Here is a 15,361-nt window from a genome sequence, read left to right on the forward strand (position 1 = left end):
CACTTTTCACTCAAAAAAAGAAACAAGAAGTTGTGAAGAAGGGCAAATGGGGTTGCACATAGGACTTGCGCATCTTGCTAGTGTTGCTGGACTTGATGATATATGTTTAGTGGAGACTTCTGCTATTATTCAGGCTAGTCCCCCCCCCCCCCCCCCCGGATGCAAAATATTATTTCAATAAATGAAACCGAGCGTTGGGCTGAGCCTCCCCAACTAGACTGGGTTCCAAACCACTTTCAAAAAAGAAGGGCAAATGGGTAATCAATGTGTGCACGAGAAACATTAAACCAACAATTAACAAAGATCTAGATAAATCCATCCAAGTTGGTTTCCTAAGCAAGTGGGTTCTTTCACAGTTTCACAACCACCCCCATTAAGCTAGATATAAAACTCAAGCAAAGTCAAAGTTCAGCTCTATCTGCAAATGTCAAGTTGATAATGGTGCGGCGTCCCCTGTCTTTATTAAGCTATGGTCATTGATAAGTATAAATCCATGGAGTTGAAAAACACGAAAACATTGTCAAAGGCTTGGGAAAGAGAGAGGGAGAGGGAGAGGGACAGAAAAGTGAAAACAAATAGTTTCAATGAATCATTCTGGAAGTTGAATTAAAATAGAGGCAAGAGAGATTTGAAAATCATGTCCCTTCTGGAAGCTGAATATTAAAACCTTGATCTGCACATAATGGAGAAAGGCATATACTGGTTGAGGATAGAGTTGTTGAAACTGGCAGAATGTTTATAGTTTTCACAACCCCTTTGCACTCCTCTTGTCAATCCACAACTGTTTCTAGTTGACTCTATAGATGTTGTAGAGAAACATTTCTTTCTCTCTCAATTTTGGTGAAATGGGTGGTGTTCATGCAATTGGGCTCTTGCTTTGTTCCTTGGTGTTGCTTTTTGATTATTCAATTTCACACCCTCTATGCATTGATTCAAGTAGGTTTTTGTTCTCTAATTTCTTTGCTGATTTAGTATACAAACAAAGTTTGCTTCTTTATCTGATTTAATATTCAAAGTTTGCTACTTTATGTTTGATTCTATGAATAAACTGAACTCAAATGATTTAATTGATGCAGGAGCACCTTCTACTCTGAGCACCCCACTCAAGTTTTGTTCTTACAATGGAACTGCTTGCTGCAACTCCACTGAAGATTCACAGATACAGAAGCAATTCCTGTCCATGAACATCTCTAGTTCTGCTTGTGCTTCTCTCTTGAAACCAGTACTTTGTGCTGTAAGTCTTTGTCTCTCTCTTATTACAGCTTAACCAGCATAAGTTGAAAACATGAATTTCTTATTTGTTTTCTGCAATTGTTTTTAGAGGTGTGATCCATTTGCTGCTGAGCTATTCACAGTTAATTCTGTGCCTAGGCCAGTTCCTATACTATGCAACTCAACTATTTCAGCAAATTCATCCCAGTCTTTAATCCAAGTAACAAGTGACTTTTGCTCTAACTTATGGGACACATGTCAAAATGTGTCCATGTCCAACTCCCCATTTGCTCCTTCATTACAAGGCCAAGCTGGAATACCTGTGAATTCCACTGTTAGTGAGCTAACCCAATTCTGGCAATCAAAAGCCGATTTCTGCAATGCATTTGGTGGAGTTTCTAGTGAGGACTCGGTGTGTTTTGATGGTGAGCCTGTCAAACTGAATGACACTGGAACTCCTATCCCCCCACATGGTTTGTGCCTTGAGAAAATCGGTAATGGATCTTACCTCAACATGGTTGCTCATCCTGATGGCTCAAACCGTGCATTTTTCTCCAGTCAAGAGGGTAAGGTTTGGTTGGCAACTATACCGGAAGAAGGGTCAGGAGAGGCAATGGGGCTTGATGAGTCCAGTCCCTTTGTGGATTTAACTGATCAAGTTCATTTTGATACGGCGTTTGGCATGATGGGTATGGCTTTTCATCCCAATTTTGCACAAAATGGGAGGTTCTATGCTTCATTTAACTGTGACAAGGAGAAGTGGCCAGGATGTACAGGAAGATGTTCATGTAATTCAGATGTCAACTGTGATCCTTCAAAGCTTGGTTCTGATAATGGTGCTCAACCATGCCAGTACCAAACTGTTATAGCAGAATACACTGCTAATGGTACCGCGTCACAACCTTCCTTGGTACACCTCTGTACACATTGAAAGCAATTTGTATTGTTGTTGTTACTTTAACTCGACGATTACTAATGTATCTTGATGTTGTATTCCAGGCTACAAGTGCTAAACCATCAGAAGTTAGAAGGATATTTACTATGGGCCTCCCTTTCACAGGTCATCATGCAGGACAGATACTCTTTGGACCGGAGGACGGGTATTTATACTTCATGATGGGAGATGGTGGAGGCACAGGTGATCCCTACAACTTCTCTCAAAACAAGAAATCATTGCTTGGAAAGATTATGAGGCTCGACGTTGATAATGTTCTAAGTGAGTATCAGCTTTAAATATTAGTGTTTTGTTGGTGAATTTTCTGTTTCCTAATTTGCTTTCAAAGCTCAAGCTAGTTTTGTTTTTCTTAACATTGTAGTCTATTTACAGGTGCTTCAGAAATTGATAAACTTGTTCTATGGGGAAACTACTCTATCCCAAAAGACAATCCAGTAAGTGAAGATCCAGAACTGAGGCCAGAAATATGGGCCACAGGGCTAAGAAATCCTTGGCGCTGCAGTTTCGATTCAGAAGAGCCTTCATATTTTATATGTGCAGATGTTGGACAGGTATAAGATAATATATACATCATCTGCAAGTTTCTTATGAGCTGTTTTTTCTTATTCAGCTGATCTAAGCTGGTCTATTATAAGATCCCAACTCCTCAATTATCTCATGACAAAGCCAATGTGGTTGCATATTTTTCGAATGAGGTTACTTATTTCTCTGTTACTGAATTGTTTATCCAATACAGGATCTGTATGAAGAGGTGGATGTTATCACCAAGGGTGGAAACTATGGCTGGAATGTTTATGAGGGCCCCTATCCTTTCACTCTTCCAAACTCATCTAGTAAAAACACATCCACAAGACTCACAAACCCAATTTTTCCAATAATGGGGTACAACCATTCTGAGGTAAACAAGAAAGAAGGTTCAGCATCTATTACTGGGGGATATATCTATCGCTCCAAAACTGATCCATGCATGTATGGAAGGTAAGCTAATCACTCCTCACTTTGAATGCGCAACATATATGCTCTAATGTAGCCACATTCTCCAAAACTATTGATCCTGATTCTGTTTAATTTTTTTCAGGTATGTATATGGAGATCTGTATGCTGGTGCCATATGGGCTGGCAGTGAAGACCCAGAAAACAGTGGCAACTTTAGCACAAGCAAAATCCCCTTCAGCTGCGGACGTGACTCTCCCATACCTTGTACCTCTGTCCCTGGAAGCAGTCTTCCGGCTCTGGGCTACATTTTCTCATTCGGGGAGGACAACCGCAAAGATATCTTTGTCCTGTCGAGCTCTGGTGTTTATAGAGTTGTTCGTCCTAGTCGCTGTAATTACACTTGCTCCAAGGAAAATGTTACTTCTGTGGCAACCCCAGGTCCTTCTGCTTCACCTAATGATGCTTGCTGGATAAGTAAGCCATCTAAGAGCACAGTGCTCCTAGTCTCTTCTCTGGTACTTCTGCTTCTGCTCAGTTTTGTCTAGTATAAATTGCATCAATATCTTATGTGATTATTTTACCATAACAGCTTTTCTTTGTAATTATTTGTTTTGAGAGTACTGATCATAAGAGGGATATACATGATTGCATCATCATAGAAAGCTAGCTACTTTGCTCAAAGTTTCTTGATCCAATAAAGTTGACCCACTATTGATCCATTGTATCAAAGTAGTTGTATCCAAATGTTGTAATCAAACAAAGTTACGGTACTGCGAAATTTTCAGATATTATTCATTATAGTGAGGAAAATAAAATCACTACTGAAACTACAATACAGAGAATATCCTACTTCATTACAGAATACTTTATGACCCTGCATTGGTTAGTGACAGTTATTATAAGGTAGTTCTGGTTGCCTCCTAAGAAGATTAAGGTTTTCCACAGAAGTTACCGTCTGTAACGCCCACGCCCTACTCCTCACAAGCCTGATATCAGTGCTGACATTTTCAATTCTCTTGTTCTCCAGATCATACCAAAACAATTCCGCAACTCTTGGGAAAAGAATCTTCTTACCACACTTTGAAAAGATCAAAGGATTGCAACTCCAATATCTGTTATAATAACAAAGCTTGGTCCAAGATTTGGTAACTCCATATTCCTTCAAAATCCAAGTCTCCCGGAGGAAATCAGTGTCGAAACAAAAGCATAAGAACCCTGCCATTACATGCAAATCCAAGTAGTTGATACTCAAATGCTCACTGTTATAGCAAGCTGGGGCAGAAAACCAGTGGTATTCTTCACTTGCCAGATCAAGGGATAGAACTATCATTGGTCCTCCACCTTTATCACCTAATCTCATCAACCAATGTAAAGAACTACCCAGACAAACCCCATTTGAGGCAAGTATATAATCTTTATTAAGATGAGAAGGCAAATCTTGGACCCTTTTCCATGAGTGCAATTTTAGACTATAAACCTGCACTTCCGAGCTTGTAACAACACCACTCGGATCCTTAAACTGTCCCATTTTCACAAACTTATAGTCATCATTGACTGAATCATACCCGAAGCCATAAAAGGTCTTGCTCTGCGTCCACTTATTGAAGGCTGACAAAGGAATCCTCTTAAACTTGTGGATTGTCGGATTCCACAAACCAAAGTCTTCATTTTCCATAGATTCGTAAATGCAAAGCAAACCATTGCTGCAGCCCAAGATCTTATTTCTTTTCTCAACCTGCTTTGACTGCTGCTTGATTAACACAAGTCTTCCCTTTGTGCCATTGTCGAACAAGGTCATTGTAAAAAACTCATCAAGCTTAGATGGTAGAATTAAAAAGGTAGGATCCAAAGAGTTGCGCTTGATGGAGAGCTGGAGATGCAGCTTGGCCCATTCTGGGTCTTGGATGGCTGCATTCCATGCTTTGGAAACACACATGAGTCGTATCAAATCCTTGGTCGAAAGCCTTGCAAGTATGTCAAAGATTAGCTCTTGTGGGATAGTGTGTGACATGCCGAATTCATTTGCATCGAAATCAGCAAGGTTACTCAATGTTGCAGCTTGTTTTTTCACTCTCATTTCCTCTTCTGTGGGTTCAAAATCATCACAATCTGGAGTAAAGCTGAAACCCAAACGAATGGGGGAGTCCACCTCACAGAAAGTTGAATGTAAGGTCTTGATGATATGCTTCCCTCCCCGTTCATCGTCGACCACAACTTGAAACGTGGTGATACAGAGTTTCTGTTCACGATCAGCTCTATGTTTTTTGAACCGATTTTGGACAAGACAAAAATCCAAGTTTCCCAAGTGAACCAAATATCCTTGTCTAGTTTCTGTAAACTTATAACGACCTGTTTGCACCAGAAAGGCCTTGTTGATATGCAAGGCTTCCAAATCGGGTTGAGGGCTTATATAAAATGTAACATCACCTTCCTGATCTAAATCCCACCAAAAGTTGAATGCAACAACACTATTACTTGAAAAATCTTAAAGGTATAGATAGTGTCACCTACAACCACAGCCCTCCCACTGAACCGATGATCACTAGAAGCAGGCTGCCACAGTTGGACTTCATGCCATTGTTTTCTGGTGACATCAAAAGCCATGAAGGAGTCGTCGCCAAGTGAGAACAGAATAAAGCCATAACAAACGGCATAGCCTAGTATCTTCCTTGGCCTAGACGGACAAGGAGGGAGCGACTCCCAACAAGTATAGTTTGGAGCGGCTGAAGAACCTGGCAGTTCCCAAATGTGAATGCGTCGGTAACCTTGCTGCTACAGTCTCAAGTAGCAGAACCCTACGACGCCTAGAACTCCTCCTCTTACGACGGTTGCTACATTCTCCACCGCCGCCTATGACTTGTCCTCCTGGTTGGATTTTCACCTCATATAGCGAGCTATATGAGCTGTGATCAGAATACGCCATCACAAATAAAGACTTGGCTTTCCCTTCTTCCATGGCTTTTTGAGAGAATGAAGCAATTAGGTCAAAACCATACAGTTTAGAGTTTAGGGTTTAAATTCAACTGCTATTCAGTTGCCTTATCAGTCTCTATCTCTGAATTTAAATCTAATGATAATTAAAAAAAAAAAAATCTAATGATAGTTAAACACAACTGAATAAACAATTAACCGAGTATATGAACATGATAATATATATCTGTAAATATTCATTTGCTATATATTTACCGGGTCAAAAGATCAACTATGTAGGTTAACTTGGAGAGTTGGAGTCTAGTCATTAAGTCAACTCAAATTTGACGAATTTTAGAGTTTATTTAAGGGGGGTGAAATTTGCACCCCCAAATTTACAAACCACACCCCTTTTTATTTTTTTAATAATATTTCATGCACCTCTTTTGGTACTTCCCAAAACACCCTCAAAATCAGATTTTCTTTTTTCTTTTTCTTTTTGGGTCTTTTCTTCTCCCCCCTCTTCTCTCTCTCTCTTTCAGACCACCACCAAGGTCCTTTCTCTCCCTCTTCTTCCCGATCTTCCTGAAAAACTTGTGGGCTACACTCGGGCTCTCCATTGAACTTGAACACGAATCTCCGGTCGGGTTGGGCCCGGATGCTCAAGAAGAACTGCGACTGAGCCAACCCGGACCCGTTCTTCCCACCAATCCCAATCCAGCCGTTCTAGTACACGGGTAACCCGGCCCAGGAGCTTGGCAGAGTTGAGGCCGCAGGTGGCGTCGCGGCTGCCAGTGTAGATCGAGATGGAGAGGCTGGGGCGCTTGGAGGCTTGGTGAGGTTGAAGCAGGCTTTGAGAGAGTGCGAGCGGGCGGCGTCGTGGTCGACGATGAGAGGGACGGCGGCATATTTAATCTTGGTTTTATCCATTTTGGGTTCGCCGACAACCGCCAAACCTCTGCAAATTCAAAGCCCTCTCTCGCCGGAATCCATACATTCTTTATCTCTTTTGCCCTTATCCGTCTTCCTTTCCCTTCTTCTTCAGCATGTTTTGGTTTTCTGTCTAGTCAAGGAAAAAGATTGGATTTTGTGAATTCATGATTTGATTGGGAGCTGAATGCAGTGAAATTTTAAGTTGAGTGTAAGAAAGATGCTAGCCTTGAATCTGTTTACTGGTGATTTTTTTTTTTTTTTTTGGGTTTGGGTTTTGGTACTTAAATTGGGAATTTAGCAATTAATTTGGGGGATTTGAGTGATAAAGTTTGAATCTTGTTGAGGGAATTTGTGGGTTTGTGTTGAGGAATTTACAATTTGGAAGAGAGGTGATGCTGACAATGTGATGTTGGACTTAACAGGATCTCATTCTGGACAGGTTGAATTTGTGTATATAATCTCAATTGTTGGTGGAGCATAGAGCTTTGTTTTTTTAAGTCTCAGAAGGCGACATGGTGGTTATTAAACCTAAGGTAGAATGATCCTAATGCAATTTTGTAGAAGCAGGGAGAGAAGGTATTGAGTTTTTTCAAATTTGGGGATTGAGAGAGAGAGAGAGAGAAATCGCTGGTCACGGGGCTCGGGCCAGGGGAGGGTGAGCACCGTCGAGGGCTGAGCGACGGTGACCGCGCCGCAGAAGAGGAACCCAACTTGGGTAATTTTGGTTGCAGAGAACAGTGCGTGTGTGTGTGAGTGAGAGAGAGAGAGAGTGGACCTTGATGGTGGTCTGGAAGGAGGGGGGGGAAGAGAAGAAAAGACTCAAAAAGAATATCTGACTTTGAGGGTGTTTTGGGAAGTTCAAAAAGAGGTGCATGAAATATTATTAAAAAAATAAAAGGGGGGTGTGGTTTGTAAATTAGGGGGTGCAAATTTCACCCCCCTTATTTAAAAGTCAAATCTGTTCTCACATTCGTCTAGCTAATTACGTAATTAGTGCCGATTGTTTTCATATTTTACCATAATTGTGGTACTTGGGATAAAGATTTGATGACCGCTACATTTATCAGCTATCATAATCAACAATACAATTATAAATCTTACGGTTATGAGCCCATAATATGTAATTTTTGTGGTAACTAACTTGCTTAGTGTAATTATTCGACAATTAACATATCTATGATAGATTGTGACACCTGTGTCATTGCCAATAAAACCTTCATCATTCTCCGATAACCATTAAATCTCTTCATTATTCTTCAAGAAAAAATAATTAATCAGAAGTAAAACAGATAACAATAAAATTCATGTAGATAAAAGGTAAACAACCCCAATTACCAATTATCACCAGAGAATATCTTATGCAAAGCGGTTTTTTCAAGTGACACGTCAGACCCTCCAATCAAAATGTTTCTTTTCAAAATCCTATACTCATGATAACTTATTACTGATCGAAGAAATATCAAAAAGCACACGATATTTAAAAAGCTTACATACGTGGGGAGACGTGATTGGATGGTCGAACAAACTCAATGATCCGACCGCCGCATTGAAGATCTCCTCCGATTGTCCAATTGCTTTAAAAAAAAAAAAAAAAAAAAAAGTGACTGTCCGAAAAGAAAATAACCTTTTATTAATATTAATTATTAATTTATTATTAATATTAGTGAAAAATAATAAACCCTCTTGTGTGATATGTGAACGGTGGTTTGAAGCTTTTGGTACTCTCCTCCTCCTCCCTCTGTTGTGCCCTTCTTTTGTTTCTTCACTGTGAAAAAAAAAAGAAAAAAAAAAAAGGAAAAAAAAAAAGAAACCAAAAAAAAATTAACAGAAACCCTCAAAATGCAAAGCCATGGGAGCGACTCTGATCCTCTTCTCCATGTAGCAATCCTCTAAACCCTCCCGATCTCCCGTTAAAAGCCATGTCTCTTGAGTCTTCTCCTCCTCCGATCCCGTCCGACCGATCCTCGCCGGAACCCCAACAACCACCACAACCCCCTCAAAACGACGACGTCGCGGCCACAACGACATCGTCAACAGCCCCGGCCCCCACGCCGCCGCCGCTGTCCCGCAGCAACCGCCCCTCCCGCGCTTGCACCCTACGCGCCGCGGCTAGGTTGCAGCAGCAGTACCAGCAGCAGCACCAGCACGCCGAGCCGAGGAAGCCGAAGGCGGCGAGGAAGGAGCAGCAGCCGCAGCAGGAGAACGACGAGTCGTCGTCGCCGCAGCAATGCGGGAGCGCCAGCAAGATCGTGACGTCGCTGGTGGACCCGCCCTCGCCGTCGCAACTGCCGCGGTGGACGCTCCGGTCCATGTGGGAATTGGCCTCCGTGCTCAATTTTCTACATGTGAGGTCTTCTGAAAGCTTTGATTTTTTTTGTTTTTGTTTTTGGGGGATTGTTAGGGTTTTTGTGGTGGTTGCTTTGTTTTAGGGCTTATGCATTGTTTGAATGTGTTTCAGGCGTTTCGGCCGCTGTTGAATATACACGCCGAGTTCTCGGCTGAGGAATTGGAGACTGCTTTGATCACACCCAATGATAGCTTGAGTGACATTCACATTCCCTTGTTGAAGGTTGGTACTTAGCTGCTGAGTTTTGAGCAATCAAGTTTGCATTTTTAGTTTAATTTCGTCGAAACTTGTTTTGGGTGAGGACAAATTGAAGCTTGTTCGTCCCGGAAATTAACAACTTATATACATAAGCTTTTAAGTTTTCTGTTCTTAAGTTCAGAAGCATTTTGTCAGAGAATGAGATTGGCTAGGTAGTCTACTGAAGTTGTTCTAGTTGGTTCTTTATGGAATTCATGTTCTGGAGAATTCTGTCTTTAATGGCTTTACTACTTGAGTGCTTGTTTTTTGGAAACACCTTTCGAAGTCATAGTAATAGGACGTAAAAGAAGAGTTTGCAGGTTTCTATTAGGCACTTGCAAATACAAGTTATAGATGGTGGGTAAACGTCTGCCAATATGTTAGTGCAAGGGCCCCTATGAGATCATAATATGCAAGAATCAAGGCTTTTAATCTTTTTGGTGGCTGCTGAGGCATGATTTTGGTTGGAATCTTGTTTAAATTTTTGTACAAGACCTGTTTTATGACAAAGACTAGTTTCTGTAGCCAATTCAATAGCTAAGAAACTTGGGTTAGACAAGTCAAATTAAGTTAATCAAACTGTAACATAACTAATTGGTTTGATTGTATGAGTCTTTTTCTTCTTCGCCCCTATTCTTTGAGACTATTCTGTGTTAATGTTCTCCTCTTATTCTCTTTGCTTCTTATACATAAAGAATTATATACTGATAGAATATCTTGGGGAGTGAAATCCACACTCCCTAATTTGTAATCCACATTCCCTCTTTCATTCTTTAGTCAAAAGTCTCATAAAAAGACAAAATTTAAGTTAGTAAAGACAAAATTTAAGTTACCAAAAAAGAAATATAGTGTGGATTGTAAAATGGGGAGTGTGGATATCACTCTCCAATATCTTTTATATGTTTTTATTGAAGTAGCAGACACTAGATGTTTAACTCAAACAGCACCGGTAGTTTTACCTAAAATTTTAGTACAGGAAAAACAGTGCTACTTAGTTGAGGAAAGAGAAAGCTTCTTTGTGACTCGTATCATTACCCATGATCTTTGTCACATGTTGCTGTGGGATAAGAAGTACAAGATATACAAGATTAGAAGTTTTCAATACATTGAATCCCTTGGCCAGAGGATATTTGTTCTTTCTTCATGCTATCTTTGTTTCCCTTTTACGATTCCAAAATCTCAATATTCTGAAACATTAAGCCTTTTCCAGTTCTACATTAGTGTATGTGTGTGTGTTTTATTTTTATATTTATTTATTTTTATATTATTTTGGTGATACTCCTGCTAATTAAGTTGAAAGGGTCTCCTTGTTTCAATTTTAATCTGACGTGACTGTATGCATTCCTATGCTGCTGGAACATTTTGTTTTGTTGATATTGGATAAAGTGCAACAGCTACTGGCTTAGCCTATAACTTTTAACTGATTTTTTTTTATAGGCGATTCCCCCTGTGACGAGAATGGCACTTACACGTGATACTTGGATAACTGTTTTATGCAGAAAGTTGAGAGACTGGTGGCATTGGGTAAGTTTACTCTGTGCCATACTCTGGCTGGAGTAGGTGTTTTGTGGTTTTGTAGAAGCAGAGAAACTAACTTGGATTTGACTAATTGCAGGTTGCAGATGGAGATCTACCTATTGTTGCTTCACATGGGTGAGCAATTATTCGTACTTGTTTACTTTTAACACGACTCTGTGTATCTGTTTGTGATCATAACATGTCACATCATGTTTGATAGGGCGGAGATTGAAGTATATAAAACACTTGATCCCGGTGTCCGTGTGGTCATTTTGAAAGCACTTTGTGATATTCGTGTTGAGGTATTATTTAAGGACAATTTAACATCTTAGCAAGTCTTTAGCGGCCTCATCCCCCGCCTTTGAAAATTGATTCTTAGGATTCATGAATTGCAAATCATATTCTTGGAGCTGGAAAACTGATTTGTTATCAGTTATCTCTTGAATGATTGATTTATGCTTCTGTTATTTCACCAAAAGGATTATATCTGACTGATGTTTTGCAGCAAGAGGATATCCGGAACTACATTGACAATTCACTGAAACATGGTGTCCAGCTTTCCACATTTCGTAAAGAACGCCTTGGGGGTGATTCACATGGAATCTCTTACTGGTAATATAATCAAATTTCTTAAGGAAACTGTCTCGATTAATTTTATAGTTTACCTTTATTTGTCGGAACTATCTTAAAGAAAAAAAGATTGGTGGAAGGGTTTTGGTCTTGGTCAATTTTTGCTCGAGTAGTAACCACACCATGTTTGTTGTTTCTGTAGGTATGAAGATGATCCAATTATTGGTTATCGGTTATATCGGGAGATAAGGAAGACTGAGGTGAAGAAAGTAAGAGCAAAGGGTTCCCATGTCCTTCCTAGTACAACATACCAGTGGGAAACAGTTGCAACCAATTTTGATGAATTTCAAGATGTTGGAGTAAGTTATTAACATGTTATTTCCTTGCAAAATTTTAAGATTGAACGTTCAAGTCATTTTTCATACTTTTACAAATCCTAGAATCTGGGAACCTCTGATTGGCAACCATTGACACATTGGTTTTGGTTGAGGTGATTTTGAGCGATGTAATGTTGTTGTGGGATCAACATTAGTATTTATAAGCCCCATTTTGTGTGCGAGGAAACTAGTATTGGAAACTGCGTCTAAAATTTGAACTTGTAGAATGTTATGTACTTTGAAAACCGTGAATCTAACTTCTATTTCCAAAATCTTTTCATCTCGTCTGTTTCTGCTGGGTGTGACATTCAGAGCTGTCCGTTTTATATGATTGGCCTTTTAAGAGATAGGTTGCATTACCACATTAAACCTATGTGATTTTCCTTGATATGTAAAAAAGAAAGCAAGCTTTGGATTTATAGATATAGTACATTTCAAGGTGATGGAATTATTTATTTTACTGCAAATTGTTTGATATTAAAGACTGAATCTAAGACACTTCACGTATAGACTAATTTGAGGAGACTTGGTATATATTACTAATCCTAGTTTCTAAATCTTTTGGGATTTCAAATTCCTGTTAATTCATTTCTACAGATCATAAAATGTTATGTTCTTTAGATTATTGCTCATCTGTCCATATAGTTAATGGAACTCATAATGAGATTAAAGTTATAATAACCCTCTTTGATGATTCTGTTGGTGTTCCTCATTTGAAATGCGTTGTCACAGGAAAAACTTTTCTCCAGTATCAATAGAACAGAGGCTGCTGTAGGAAAAAAGTTGAAAGGTGACATGCTTTTAGAGATTGAGAAGGTTCACAAGGTAAGTAGTGATTCTTGGCTGATTGCTCTTTGCTTTCTTGGGTTGAATTTTTTGTACATGGTTCTAGGATTCTTTCAAATAGATCTAAAGGGGTTACACTTGTGTTGGTTGCTCTGTAGCAAGAACTTCATCTCATAAACTTCCATTGTTTAATTTGCTGCATGTACAGAGGAAAGAGAAGTTGCTGAAGAAGCAACACAGACAAGCTCTACTCCTTGATAATTATGTGTCTGTGGATGGGCTTGGTCCGGGGCGCTCTCTTCGTGACAGAAAACCTGTCACATACACTTTTGGTGAGTGAAACAAACTTGACCTGTTTGTTATTGTTTTCCCAATTGAAAAGCTCAATCAAACTAAACACTCTGAATGTTCTTTTTATCTTTGCAGATGATTATGACCGGTCGATCAATGAGGCCATCAAGATAACCAAGTATGGAATCACCTGGATCTCGTTGTTTTCTCTTCCAATCTAATGTACTTTTGAGTATTAATTATCTTTCCGTGCAGAACGAAACAGCCATCCCCTGAGCCTTTACAGAAACGAGATGTTGTTATGAAACATGAAGCTTCTAGCAATGGTAAATGGAGTGGTACTTCAAATTCCCATGAGCATGTGGGATTTAGCCCTCTGTCTCCTAAATCACCTGATTACGAAGACGAAGAAGATGATGTCGAGGAAGATGACAAATCTGAACAAATGGATAGAAGGTGCACAATTTATTTATTTTTTTCATTTTATTTTTGGTAAAAGTTCAGTTTCAGTGTTGATGCCTTGAGTTTCATTTATATACTAATTTTTATGCATTACTTGTAGCAATCGGCGAAGACAGAGGCCCCAACGGTATTCTGCAAAAGAATTTGTTGAAGCAGTTTCAGATAATGATGCAGACTTCGACAGTGATGATGAAATAGTTGGTGAAGCTATTTATGATGAAGAATACTTAAAGAAACGTAAGGAGAGGAGAAAGTTTTCTAGTAGCTCTGAAGGAGATGAGGAGTATCGTTGGGAGGAAGAAAATCCTGAAGAGGAGGAAGAGGAGGAAGAAGAAGATTCTGCTAGTGCCAGTGAGGAAAGTGATGAACCTCGAAAGTTTAAGAAACTGCGCGGTCGTCCTAAGGAATTGCCAGGACGTACTAGGAGGGAAGCTAAATTGAGGTCGGTTGATGAGCTCCAGTCAGGTCTAAGACGCAGTAAGAGGGCCACCAGAAATCGTATTGATTATCGGCAGTATGAGTTTTCAGAGTCAGATACAGAGCCTATGAAACCTGAGAAGTCAAATGCATCAGATCGACACTCTGATGCAACTGAGAATGGTGACTATTCAATGGAAAGTCAAGATTCAGATGTTAATGATGGTCACCATGAAATGGAAGTTGGTCAGGCTGATCAGGCTGTTGAAAATTACCCAGAAACAGTAGAAAAAGTGGAAAACCAGCCACCTGAAAAATCAAATAGCCCAGGGGAAAATGAAGTCGGAGGTGTACAGAAAAGACGTTTCCTTGACCTAAACGAACTTGCCCCTGGTTCAGGTTTTGACGATGGTCCAAATACGATAATGAAAGATGATGCGGATGATTTGTGAGCGAAGCTTCCTCCTATGCTAGACAACAAGCCCGGTATTGCAAGGAAGCCTGTACTATTGTAAAATTTATAAATTTTGTGCTTAGTCCTAGGAGAAAGTTTCAGTTGGAGTTCTCCGAGGCAGAATCTAAGCAACAACCTTGGTGCATGATTTGCAGCAGGGGAGCAACATGATGCGGAGAGTTATGTAGATTAGTTAGTCATTTTTTAGTGTCTCAGCATTCAAAGAAACCTACAGCAGATGAATGGAGAGTTGGGAGTTGTTTAGTTGATCCAATCAATGTACCATAATCCTCAACTAATATGTAACTTAAAAACTTGGCTTTCGATGTTCAAAGTTGAAGCCTCTTGTAGTATTATCTCTCAGGATCGTGGATCCCATGGTAATGATCAGCATGAGTCTTAGCATGTTGGGTTGGTTGGGTTGCCATCCTCCCTGAAAAGGTAACTCCATTCTCTCTTGTATTAAGATTGGCTTACTTAATCGTCCTTTCATTTAGCTATAGATTTGTGTAGCTTTTGCTCGGCAACCCAGTATATTACCAGCACTGTTGTGTTACTGTTTAGTTTTATTTAGTACTGTTATACACTGAAAATGCTCAATAAAACGCTGCACGGGCAGCACGTTCTGCTGGGATGTATGGTGATCAGCAGTGTTTCAGGTTGAAATGGGGTGTTTAGCTACACAAATAAAATACGAATAGCACCATACCAAATGTTCCCGTCAAGGCAAGTGAGGTTATCAGAAGGTAAAGTCAGGGAGGCTAACCTACCCACGCTAAATCGTGATTTCTAAACAATTCTAAAACCATCACATGAAACATATCATAAAAATCATATTTTACCAATGGTGAGATTACAACACTGGAGACAATAAAATTGGGTGTTGAAAATGTGTGAGACTGTTTTCACCCATAGTCTATGGAGACAATAAACTTGTTCTTCTTTTAGTTAACTAT

The 15,361-nt window shown here is 39.7% G+C and overlaps 3 protein-coding genes across 3 annotated transcripts; 2 read left to right on the top strand and 1 right to left on the bottom strand.

Annotated features, from left to right (window-relative positions):
* Positions 1-422: 422 nt before the first annotated feature.
* On the top strand, positions 423-3,822 carry LOC133707015 (HIPL1 protein-like). Its single transcript, XM_062132561.1, has 7 exons — positions 423-936; positions 1,077-1,234; positions 1,322-2,122; positions 2,212-2,428; positions 2,540-2,718; positions 2,904-3,145; positions 3,246-3,822. The coding sequence occupies exons 1-7, from the start codon at positions 846-848 to the stop codon at positions 3,646-3,648; spliced, it is 2,091 nt and encodes a 696-aa protein (XP_061988545.1). The 5' UTR covers positions 423-845; the 3' UTR covers positions 3,649-3,822.
* A 138-nt stretch (positions 3,823-3,960) lies between these two features.
* On the bottom strand, positions 3,961-6,059 carry LOC133745081 (F-box protein CPR1-like). Its single transcript, XM_062173074.1, has 2 exons — positions 5,836-6,059; positions 3,961-5,571 (listed from the first exon to the last, which is right to left on the bottom strand). The coding sequence occupies exons 1-2, from the start codon at positions 6,057-6,059 to the stop codon at positions 3,987-3,989; spliced, it is 1,809 nt and encodes a 602-aa protein (XP_062029058.1). The 3' UTR covers positions 3,961-3,986.
* Positions 6,060-8,685: 2,626 nt separating this feature from the next.
* On the top strand, positions 8,686-14,905 carry LOC133707014 (DDT domain-containing protein DDR4). Its single transcript, XM_062132560.1, has 12 exons — positions 8,686-9,291; positions 9,405-9,515; positions 10,968-11,054; positions 11,146-11,183; positions 11,269-11,350; positions 11,554-11,660; positions 11,821-11,977; positions 12,728-12,820; positions 12,990-13,113; positions 13,208-13,250; positions 13,328-13,528; positions 13,635-14,905. Exons 1-12 carry the CDS (start codon positions 8,866-8,868, stop codon positions 14,401-14,403), a joined length of 2,238 nt encoding a protein of 745 aa, XP_061988544.1. The 5' UTR covers positions 8,686-8,865; the 3' UTR covers positions 14,404-14,905.
* The last annotated feature ends 456 nt before the right edge of the window (positions 14,906-15,361 follow it).

The sequence above is a fragment of the Rosa rugosa genome, chromosome 4, assembly GCF_958449725.1.
Source record: "Rosa rugosa chromosome 4, drRosRugo1.1, whole genome shotgun sequence".
Taxonomy (NCBI): Eukaryota; Viridiplantae; Streptophyta; class Magnoliopsida; order Rosales; family Rosaceae; genus Rosa; species Rosa rugosa.

Coding starts and splice junctions, on each gene's coding strand:
- LOC133745081 (XM_062173074.1), bottom strand. CDS start 6,059: ATGGAAGAAGGGAAAGCCAAGTCTTTATTTGTGATGGCGTATTCTGAT. Junction 5,572..5,835: donor TCACATTTGGGAACTGCCAG/GTTCTTCAGCCG, acceptor TTCAAGTAATAG/TGTTGTTGCATTCAACTTTT.
- LOC133707015 (XM_062132561.1), top strand. CDS start 846: ATGGGTGGTGTTCATGCAATTGGGCTCTTGCTTTGTTCCTTGGTGTTG. Junction 2,429..2,539: donor CGACGTTGATAATGTTCTAA/GTGAGTATCAGC, acceptor GTCTATTTACAG/GTGCTTCAGAAATTGATAAA. Junction 2,719..2,903: donor TATGTGCAGATGTTGGACAG/GTATAAGATAAT, acceptor TATCCAATACAG/GATCTGTATGAAGAGGTGGA.
- LOC133707014 (XM_062132560.1), top strand. CDS start 8,866: ATGTCTCTTGAGTCTTCTCCTCCTCCGATCCCGTCCGACCGATCCTCG. Junction 11,184..11,268: donor CCTATTGTTGCTTCACATGG/GTGAGCAATTAT, acceptor CATGTTTGATAG/GGCGGAGATTGAAGTATATA. Junction 13,251..13,327: donor GAGGCCATCAAGATAACCAA/GTATGGAATCAC, acceptor CTTTCCGTGCAG/AACGAAACAGCCATCCCCTG.